This window comes from Amblyomma mixtum, chromosome 8, assembly GCF_055824585.1.
Source record: "Amblyomma mixtum isolate Tamu chromosome 8, ASM5582458v1, whole genome shotgun sequence".
Classification (NCBI taxonomy): domain Eukaryota; kingdom Metazoa; phylum Arthropoda; class Arachnida; order Ixodida; family Ixodidae; genus Amblyomma; species Amblyomma mixtum.
In genome coordinates this window covers 46341693-46353100 of record NC_143019.1, presented here as the reverse complement: position 1 = coordinate 46353100, position 11408 = coordinate 46341693, and the positions used below count along the sequence as shown (strand labels likewise).

Sequence of the window (11408 nt, the reverse complement as noted above, 5' to 3'; positions counted from 1 at the left end):
TGGAAACAAGCAGGAAAGGAGGTGATCTCCTTAATCTCTCAGTGTGGAGGGATCTGATTATAGGCACACTTTCAGGGACGCCAGAGCGCCGTAATCACGGAAAGGGTAGAGGGCTGTACGAGAGAAGCCGATTCATGATGAAGAGCTGCGTAGCTCCTCCATCTTCTGAGGACTGCTACGCACTTGGCCGCAACCTTCTCGCCGTTCAAAAATTGGATGCGCAATTTTAAGCACCTCTAACAGCCTACGGTTTCGCACCGCCCCTGTCCTTAAGAAATGGAAGCAGTCCTATTTTGCTGACCGCCCTCTACAGTAATTTGTCCCCGTCTTCATTCTCAGTGGTGTTCGTTCTCATCCACTTCGTGTCCTCTGCAGAGCGCATTCGACCTGGGATAACGAGCAAGCTCACGGAATCAGTTTGAATAGAAACACCGGCGGACGTGATGGAGCCCTAGTAAGGCAAATCAAAGCTCTGCTTATCGTTTTATCCTGCCAGAAAAAAAAACAACAGATAAAATGTTTTCAGGGTTCGCTCGGTTGTCCCAATCACTGCCAACTTTTTGCAAGCACTGTGGGTACGTACATTACGCAATAAAAGCTGGCCAGGTGCAGTCACATATTTATTATTAAAACTTTTACTACTACTACTCTTGTTTTCTATGCTCAAGTTCATCAGCAGCCTCGGACACAGCCTTTTACGGTTCTCAGTGCCAGCCCGTATAAGCGGCAGTGTTTCGCACACCAACGGCACCATCGACGGCCGAAAATTTATTATCAGTATCTGGCAAAAGTGTCCATCACATGCGGAGAAATGGTGCAGCACTGTGAGAGGCATGAGTGTCTCGTCAGCCGACTTTTCTTCTCTGGCCCAGACAGCAAGGGGGAGTGCTGATTAAGGCTTGCCTAAGAGCTAGGAAAACTCGGTGAGAACAGAGAACTCTATATTTCTCCACCCGTTGACATCCATAGAAGATTAATAGCCTCCCAAAACGGGCTATCATGGGGGATTCCTGGGGGTAATTTGATTAGAGATTGGGCACAACTTCTTTAGGCGTCTTTCTCCTTTTTTTTTTGCCCGTACTATTTCGTCAGTGCCCCCCTCTCTTCCTTAGCAACCACTTTCGTAATTTTTGGAATCAGCGATGTGATGCTTGCCTTTGGGACTCACCTTTACGAGGTCAGACATCTTTCGGCTTTTGGACGGAAATCGTGTTCAGTGTAAGGCGCAACGATAAATGGTGTTCGTGATAAAATAAAAATAACAAGAAACGACTGCAGGACAGGCGTGCTATATACATACGGGAAGAACTGTGGGAGCGAGATTACGGGAAAGAAGGTAAAGAGAGTGTATCCGGATTGCAAGGTTGCTACGCGTTAGGGTGAAGACTGCGATATCGCAACTTGTTGGATTGGAAGGCAGCAGTCGGCTGGAGGTGGTTCTCATTTTAAGACTGCGCAAAGAATAAAAGGATGACGGAAGGAAACGTACAACACGAGCGCTGTGTTGTATGTTCTCTTCTGTCGTCCCTGTCTTGTTTGCGCTGTTTTAGAATGAGTACCTACCAACCCGCCCAGGCTTCTACTTTGGTGACGGTTCTACGGAAGCCAGTCGGCGTCTTATCCATCGCTCGGTAAACTGCAGGCGCAAGAGCTTATGATGAAGAGCGCGTTCCATTTTCTTTGAGAGCATTACACTAATCTATCCGTCCTCAACAAGGTCCACCCACCCCTAATCCGCCTAGCTGCAACCACATTCACCCATCAGAACAATTCTGTCGCATGTGTGAAACCTACGCTTAGAGCTAAAGCATTCAGTGGAGTTAGAGCATCAGTGTAATCATCGAGGATAAACCCAATTTTTTTCCTCAGAATTATCGCATCTAATTTCTGGTTATTCTATAATCTTTTTGTCCTCGGTTTCCTTTTTCAGTCATCCTTCTTATACAAAGAAGCAATCAGCCGTTAATAGGAACACGCAGAAGCCGAAAACTGAGCTTTACACAGCGGCACGCAACAAATACTAGATGAAAATTTTAGTGCAAAAGTAGAAAAAGCATTATAATGAGGAAAAAGTTCAGGCAGAGGCACACTTTACGGCGTTGGATCTCCTTTTCTTTTTGAGCTCCTGAGGGAATGAGGTAATAATCTTGTTTTTCTTTTGGGTCTCGCTGGCGACAATTGTCCGTTTACGCCCTTTTCTTTGGCCGCTTGCGCACACCGCGCAATCAAATTCGTGCCTGAAAAAAGAAAGCATTGGAGAAAGAAGGATGGCCCCATAAGAACGAAAAGAAAGGAGCGAACGAAGGAGGCGGAGAGACACGTTGAAAGAGAGTAATGAAAGTGCGATAACCGCGCTTCATACAGCTAGACTGTCCATAAATCAAAGTAAGTCTCATTCGACGTTGGCACTTTCCGAGACGCTGTCATCTCCCCTATGCTTCCACATTCTACCCTCTTTCAGCCCCTCGCCATTGCATTCACTGCGAGTGAGCATTCTAATTCATTTCTTACTTTACTTTTTTTTTTAAATCTGAGCTTGGTGCTCTTATTAGCTGAATGCGTGCTTGGCCTGTACGTTGTGGCGCTTTTGATGTTTCACAACCGTAACTGCATTTCAGATGAAGCATGTGCGAGGAATTCAGAAGGCGAAATGGAAAAGACGAGCGAGGGAACTGTGTATCGAGAGTAAGGGAGAAGTAAAGGGGTAGAGAGCTTGAGTGTTCGCGTTGCGAATGTGCCGAAGAAAAATAAAACGAGATGCGGATCATATACAGAGAAACCGGGGTTGTTTCGTGGAATTCATTCGTGTTTAGAAGCGCTCTGATGACAAAAGAAACTGGCGTCCAACACAGAAGCGTTGTGATTACTTTCTGAAAGACATCAAGGTACCCGTTCCTTTCATTTTGGCGTATAGTTTCTCGACCATTGGTTGCTTAAATAAGTGCGTGTGCTGCGCGCATGCGCAGTTGGTTTCCGGTAGGCAGTCTAACGGCCGCGATGAGGTGGTAAGATTAACTAGTTTTAGCACTGTGGTTGGGTAAATACGTCATGTACGGTGATTACGACTGTACAGCAAATGCGGATAGGCAAGCACGGCCAAAGCAAGCATTGCCGTTTTGGACCTACGGTTATCCGGCTATGCTAAAACATCGCAACTGGAATCACAGCAAAGGGAGACTTGTAGCCAAACCGAAAAAAATTGAGCCGGCAACGTCTGGCACACGCTCTGTGCCTTCAAAAAAAAAAGTAAAGCCTGAAGTGCAGCGTTCAAGGCATGAATAAAAACTTTGAACGGTGTTCGTGATGTGCCTATACCCCACAGCCTTCCGCAGTACATAGGCAGGGCGAAACTTATGCAGCCAAGACTCCGACGAAAATCTGTCTGGTAAGGCAGGGTGATCCGAAAAAATGAGCAAGCAGGGGCTGACCATCGTAAAAAAACAAACAAAACTTCTTAAGAAAGCCGCACGGGTTTCTTCTTCATAATGTGCTAGAAAGGAGCAGTGACGTAAAGACCTAAACCGTGTTCAAAAGGAAGGACGGTTCGGGGCAGCCGGTTTCGACTGGGGATGAAAAGTAAGTTTAACGCTTCTAGGAACACATAGATGCAAGTGTTGTCAAAGCACATTTTTATTTCACAGTGTACCTATGATGTTGTCTGTTTATGAAAAAAACTACGTTCATCTTACAACAACTCTGGAAAGTATGAAACGGAATTTCGAAGGTGATGCATTAAAAAAAAAAAACACTTCGCATTCGCGCGGGGGTCATTCCCGACCGGGGGTATGGAACGGGAGGGCGAAACACATGTAATTAAGCGTTCAGAAATATTTTTCTCGACTCAGAGTACCCATGGTGGCGGCTGACTGCTAACAGTTGACGAGTGCTTTGCGCTAATTCGAAAACAATTACCCACTAGATAAAAAAATGGTGGCCGATTCCCGTAGCTTGGCCAAATGCGGATTACGTGTGCTAACATTTTGGTTTTCACTTTGATTTCGGTGTTCGGATCCAATGTTCACGGATGGGAGTTGTTCGGATCGCGGTAAATGGTTAATGCCCATATATTTGAAATTGGTCATGATCTGCTTTAGATTAATAGATAGCTGGGAGTCCTCGTACTACTCCTGGTGCAGTGGTTAAGCGATGCACCACTGCCCTGCTATGGCAGGCGCTGTCGTCATTGGGACTTGGGATGCTTGGGATGGGTTGCGATCCAGGTTGCTTTTCTCGAGCAAGCAGGCCTCAGGAAGAAAAACAGAGACAGACAAACAAACAGACAGACACACAAGCGTTAAATGCGAGGAATGCCTACTATCCCTGCAAACGCACTAAAACATGAACGCATCACGTCCTACAGGTCAAAATCTACGTAATTTGAAAATTGCGAGCGCTTGACCTGTCGTGTACACGCCAAACTAAAACAGTGTCAATGACAGACAGGGACCTAAAAGTCACTGTCTGTCGTCTGGTTAAGATGCTAAACACAAGTAATCCTGGTCATCACCTGAGAGGATGACCAGGCTTGCAGCAACCTCGCTCTGCTCTAGGCCTGCGCTTTGTTGACTGACATCGAAAACTTGTCCAGCTTGGAGCAGTTTTTGTTATCTTGCTTTCGTTAGAGTCCCTGAAGTCACCAGTGGCGTCCACAGCACGAAAGACCAGTCATTAAACGATCATTGAAGTCATGCTGCATGCGATCCCGCATAGAACGCCAAGCGGTAGGTAGGTAGGAAAAACTTTTATTGCTCTAGAAAGGTGCTAGTAGCAGACGAGAAAGAAGAGGTCCATCTTCCTTCTTCTCACAGGGTCGGTGCCCCTATTCCAGGGCGCCGCTGAGCTTCGCTGCTCGCTGGGCGTGCTGGATCAGACCTTGTTGGCAACCCAGATCGCCGCTGGAGAGCCGGCTCTCCCACTGTTCTGCACTCGGGTCTTTGCGAAAGTTGTCGTTTTTACTGCATTCCCACGTGATGTGGTACAACGATGGCTTGCTGCCACACCACGGGCAAGTGTCCCGATATTGCGTCGGGTAAATCTTGCTAAGGATCTCCCGTACTTCAACCTCAACAAAGGAGAAGTGGATAGTGCAGATACCATACTCCGCAAAGCTTAAAAGACAGCCCTGCATCTACCAATGAACACCTCCAACGAAAAACTACTGGCTCTTGGAATTCACAACACCTTCGAAGAGATCAAAGAAGCCCAACTGGTCACACAGTTAGCTAGGCTCCAGCAGACTCCTACGGGGCGCTCGCTCCTTAGGCGACTGGGGCTAGGCCGAACAGCGGAATTCGCGAATCGTACTGCGAGCATACCGGACGCAATTCGCCAGACGCTAAAGGTTCGCTCCCTTCCCCGGAACATGGACCCCAACTTGCATGCGGCCCGTAGGGCAGCCCGGGCGAGATATGTGCAACAAAATCTAGCTACAAAATCCACAACGGTATACACGGACGCGGCTCCGTATACAGGAAGCTCACATAACAGCACAGTGGCGGTAGTTATTGATTCGAACTTAAAGGAATTAGCTAGCGCCTCAGTGAGGGATTGCACGGTAACCGAAGGGGAGGAGCTGGCCGTAGCTCTAGCGGCGGTAGCCGGTAATCGAAGCAACATGTCCCTTACCATCCTTACAGATTCGAGAGAAGCGTGCCGTAACTACATGAACGGCCGCATAGGTCGCGCCGCGCTCCGGCTCCTCCAGAGCGCGACCCCACCAAAAGTCACACATAGCATTTACTGGGTGCCACGACACATCGACATAGCGGGGAACGAACGCGCCGACGAGGCAGCTCGAGGGTATGCGAGCCGAGCTTCCTCCCAATCGGACGATCTACCCGACCGAGTCAGCCCTACGTACTCAGACATTCTCAACTACTATAAGGGGGTACGGATCCGCTATCCGCCGCCTCATCCTGATCTAAATCAACTAGAGGCAGTGTATTGGCGAAGATTGCAGACAGGAACATTCCCAAACCTGCATATCCTTAGCAAGATTTACCCGAACGCCAAGCGGAATCAGTGCAACCGCCGCAGGCGTTCCCACCGCTTTAGAAGCTGCGCCGTCTTCCGCCAGCGCACGCCCCCTGTGCTTTCATTAGGAGGTTTTAGAATACAGGGACCGGTCCCGTCACATCCACTCGCGGAATAAACCACTCTCAGTGGGTAGCACTGTCGTCTCTATTTGGCCCCATTTTCGAGGCTTCACCCGCTCTGGATGCAATTTGTTTCTGGCGCGTCCTTGAAGTGCACATTCAGCATACGCTGAGGATCTACCCCGCACAGCTATCTTATACGGTCCGGCGACTTGCACGCCTTTTGTTAGACGGCGGAGCATCTCACATATTGGGTTCACAAGTGTCGTATTATTGCCATTCTTCCTTCACATCATTCGCTTGGGGAACGTCTCTCCACATTTATAACAGGCTGTCGATACAGTAAAGGTGATCGTGCAGGCTTCTCTCTTCCAGAAACAAAAGCAGGCTCCTGCTCTTAGTGTTGTCTGTTAGCCATAAGGAAAGCAGTTGCTCCCTGGTAGCCGTAAGTCCAACTTCCAGTAATCGTCTTCGTCTTGAGCCCCGCGTTCCTGCGCCCGCCCAAAAAACGTGGCGAAGATCCACTTCAACAGCCGGCGTGGAACATATGGAACATGTGCAAGGCACCCCATCTTCCCGAGAGCCCCACCTTCACGTGCACTTGCCCACCACGCGCTGCTCAAAGAAGAAGAAGATGGCCAGCCATGGTCCTCGGAGCCTGCTTCGCGTCCCACGCATCCGCAGACGCGTCTGTAGCCTGCAGCAGTTGTGCCGGAACATCCTGGTGGCCACCCACACGCTGCCGGAGTGGAAGGCTCTCGCGCAGCGCTTCTCGGAACGTGCCCAGCGCAGGGCCTTGATCTTCTCCATCGTCCGCTTCAGCGGCTGTGCGGTCAACTCCTGCCTCCAGCGCCACTTCTCCGATTCGGATCACCCGTCCTACTGGGTGACCTGCACGTTCGACCGAAAGAACTACATGGCCGTCAGGTGAGAGTAACTACTTCGAGGGGAAGTGTGGTGGATAGGCTTCCTCCGGTCTGCAAGGGTATGTGGCTCAGCTTAACTGCTGTATGGCGCTCCAGACAGATTGTTGGCGTCAGCATAACTAAGCAAAGGGGCCCACAGCTGCCAGTTTCACCTGCTGCCTAACGTCGTGCGGGCACGCCATAGCCATGTGAGAGAAGTTGGCCATGGAACACATGTATCGAGCCATCATCATAATCATCAGCCTGACTACGCCCACTGCAGGGGAAAGGCTTTTCCCATGTCTCTCCATTAATCCTTTCATTTGCCAGCTGTGGCCAAAGTACACCTGAAAACGGCTTAATCTCATCTTCGCACCCAACATTCTGCCACCGCCTGACACGCTTGCCTTCTCTTGGTATCCACTCCGTAACCTTTAAGGGCCATCGGTGATCTTGTTTCGCATAGCATGCGCTGCTCAAGCCAATTTCCTTCTCTTGATTTCGACTAGGATGTCATTAACCAGAGTTGGTCCCCTCACACACTCTGCCCTCTTCCTGTCTCTTAACGTTACATTTAGCATTTTTCTTTCCATAGCTCGCTGCGTTGTCCTCAACTTAAGGTGAACCCTTTTCGTTAGCATAAGTGTTTCTGCCCCGTAGGGTGAGTTCCGGTAAGACAAAGCAGTTATGTACTTTTATCTTGAGTGATGTGATGTTAGAACAGCCAACTACCAAGCTTTGTCACTTACTAAAGTAAAAAAAAAAAAGAGAGGGGTTGTGACTTGCTGATTCTATGATGTTCACTGACCTGCTGCTGATCTGAGACAACCTGGCATATGGGCTCCACTCCATTCTTTTTTTTCTCGTTATTTCCCTCGCATGATCGGGATCAGCATCCACTACCTGCCCTAAGTAGACGTATGCCCTTACCACTTCCAGCACCTTGCTACCAGTTGTGAACTGCTTTTCCCTTGCGAGACGGTTGAACATTACTTGCATTTTCTGCATGTTAAATTTAAGACTTACCGTTCTGATCTGCCTGTACAGCTCATTGATCATGCTTTGCAGCTCATCTCCTAAGTGACTTAGCAAGGCAATGCCATCAGCGTGACGCAAATTACTTCGATATTCTGGATTAACTCTTATCCCCAACTGTTCACAACTGTACCGACTACGAGTGTCATATGCGGGTTGTATTATTTAGCTTGGCCTGTGTTTGTAGGTGCTTCACAGGTGATACAGGTCTCGCTTCTTCCCACAGGTCATGTTGCACTAACGGACAGATCTCTCCTATTCTGGCGGCAGGGCAGACAACCACCGTCTCGATCAGCTTCTGGATGACGATGATTTCTGGCAGTGGGTTCGCCTCGACCACAGACAAGTCCTCTCGGTGCTGGCCGTTGCCATCAATGCTCCTGGCTGCCTGCTGCACCTCGTCACGCTCTTTCCCGACGACGGTCTTCAGCACTTCGCCGGCGTACTCGCTGTTAGGGCCCTGTGCATTCGGGAGCCGCATCTGTGGAAGTTCCTCCAGCAGCTTTGCTCGGCGCTGCTCTACCTGCGAGGTCCGTACACGAGTGCAGAATTATTGCTCGTGCAGTGATAAAATGCGTGATAACATCGATTCAGAGCAGGATAAGGCTACTGCTTAAGAAAGGCATCCCTTATTGACCTCCACCTATTGCAGTTCTGAGCTGGACAAAGCCGCCTTTCTCCAACCACTTCCCTAATCCTAGCTCCTATCTCTACTAAGTTGCTGGCTTGCTACGTATCTTTTTGATTAATATTCCCTCACTTATCCCATTAAACCAACGATGATGTTGCAAGGAACAACGGATTGACGTAGAAAAAATTCGAGGGGACACTTAAGCTCCAATGCTATGACGCGAAAACATTGATGGGTTAACGCCGATGTATGCAGAAACCGTCATTATCGACTTCAAATTGATAAACCGCAGGGATTCCTCGCGCTACACCTTCCGCACTGTGTAGAGGTTGAGGAATGGCCCTGCGATGGCAGCTGCTGCTATCAGTGGTGGTTGTGCGACCTGGGTTGCTCCTCCTGGGCAACATATCGCGACCGATCATTAATTAACTGCCACCTGCCACGATGGTCAGTGTCCTCACAGTCCAGTGCGCAGGTTGTGATGACTCCACAAAGTAACGTAACCTGGGTTGCCCACCTAGGTTGCTTCTCTGTGGATTTTTCGCTCGCAACGCCGACACCGACGCCAACGATGACGCCGGATTTTTCTGCACAAAGGGAACCTTAACGCTGTGGCGTTAAAAGGAGGAACTGACCACAAAAATCACGCAGCGCATTGTTTATGCGGTGCCTCCTATCTTTTATACGTCAGTGCGCCGTTCTTTTGACGAATGCAAAACTGTCGTCCCCGACGCTGCTCGTTCTTCGATTGGCAGTTTGTATGCAATGCCCCGTGTGCAGTATTTCAGTGACATTATTAACACGCGTTGATTCGCGTATTACGTACAAATCCCAAGACCTAGGAATTCATGCGCTTAAAAGTCACATTAGCAGGATATTTAAGCCGAGTTGCAAATACACTTCCTATCTTTAGATATGCTAATTCGAAGGAGGGCAAATGGGGGTACCTCAGTGTCTTCCGTGAGGTCGAGCCTTGCAGATAGGGCCACATTTTGTTGAAGGCAACAAGCAAAAGATGGCCGTGTACTGAGTGGCGCTTGTGTGTTAATGAAACCCAGGTTCTCGAAATTAAACTGGAACACATTCCTTTAACGTGGACTGTTTCTTTCATCCTATTTTACCCCCTCCATCTCTTACCTCTAAGTCACTTGCGGTTTTCGCTTTAACCGTGACATTTTGCAATGATTTTTCTTGCCAGATGACTGATTTTCTGTAAATTCAGCCCTCGCGGAATGGCGTTGAGACCTGAGGAGGCAGATTTTGTGCAATGAAAAAGTGTTGTTCGATTGTCTTTCAGGACTTTGACCTGTGCAGATATTTGAGCGCGTTCGTGCATTTCCAATGTGATATACGTAGTGCGAATGGACAAGAACAGAAAGAACGCACGGATCGATGGCGCTGTGTCATTGTGTCTTTTGGTCCTTGACTCACGCGGTATAGATTTCATACTCCAGAGCTTCTAGTTTGATTTCGAAAGCTCACTAATATAAGCGTTTTGGTGTGTGAATAAACCGAACGAAAAGTGCGTAAGAACCTTAGGTTTAGTTTAAGGGTCCTTCAGCCTAAAAAATTTCGAGGCGGTCGTATGGATTCCACGAGTTTACAGCGCTTATTTGAGAAGGAAAAGAGTTCAGGAAAAACAACCGGCTCATTTGTAAACTTCGCCCTCCGATCTCTTCGCGCGACACCCGCGACTCAGGTGAGGGCCTCAAGGTGGAGCCCTTCGACTTCTTCGACGTGTATCTGCGCCGCACCGACGTGGTGCTCAACAACGGCCTCCTGTGGAACCGGCACCGCTTTCAGGTCACCTCGCTGCCGGACTCCCTGTGGTCCCTCCTGCTGAGGCCGGAGGACGACTTCACCGCCATCAACGCGGCGGTGTGCAACGGTGACCAAGCGGGACCCTTCTGCTTGGCCGTCGTCGTTGCGCAGCTGGTCGTCCTGTCGCTGAACGACGACTCAACGATTGCGGCAGATCGTCGCGCTATCCCCGGAAGTGCCGGGGAGGTGCGTCGTATGCACGGGATTGAGCTCTCCCCGTCACCCTGCGCCTACACTCAGCAGCTGTTCTCCACGCTGTCTGAGTTGCTTCGAAGTCCGCAGCCAACCCTGGAGTCTGTGTCGGACAGGACCGGCGCGATGTACTCGTCGATGATGGCTGTGGACGCCAGTTGCTAATGTATTTGTGGCCGTATCGTTTCTATAGCACAAGTGGATGACTTTTCCTGTGATATGGATGTATATTATGAACAAACAAAACAGAGCAAAGTTTAGCAACAGAATACTTGATTATACATCTTTTCCTCGTCTTTCGCTGCACCTTTTGGTTCGCTAATGTCGCTGAAGCACCTGCGGTAGCACTGAAAGTTTGTCTAACTACTCTAGTCTAGACAAGATGAGGCTGCTACCATGCAGTTGCCTTTCCTTGCAAATATCTCTGCTTCTAGCGAGTCTGTTCGCTAGAAGCGACAATCCCGCAATCCGTTCTTGCATACCTGGGGCACTTTTAATAATTTATTTTTTTTATAATTTATTTGGTAATTTTGTATCTCTCATGCCACCCTTGGCCTCCATCTGTCTCTCAATGTGGCAAAACCCAAGCCCATATTATATGAACGCCATTTCCAGGCTCTCTTAGACGGCCCTGTCAAGAAGCGCCTAACACAAGAGATGCCTGCACCATTAGGAATTGAAGGAAACAAAAAGCGCAACAAACATTTGAGCAGTACAGATATTTCAGTG

At 49.0% G+C, this 11408-nt stretch overlaps 1 protein-coding gene across 1 annotated transcript; it reads left to right on the top strand.

Annotated features, from left to right (window-relative positions):
• Positions 1-6729: 6729 nt before the first annotated feature.
• Positions 6730-10844, top strand: LOC149332271 (uncharacterized). Its single transcript, XM_089555726.1, has 3 exons — positions 6730-7022; positions 8306-8565; positions 10366-10844. The coding sequence occupies exons 1-3, from the start codon at positions 6730-6732 to the stop codon at positions 10842-10844; spliced, it is 1032 nt and encodes a 343-aa protein (XP_089411852.1).
• The last annotated feature ends 564 nt before the right edge of the window (positions 10845-11408 follow it).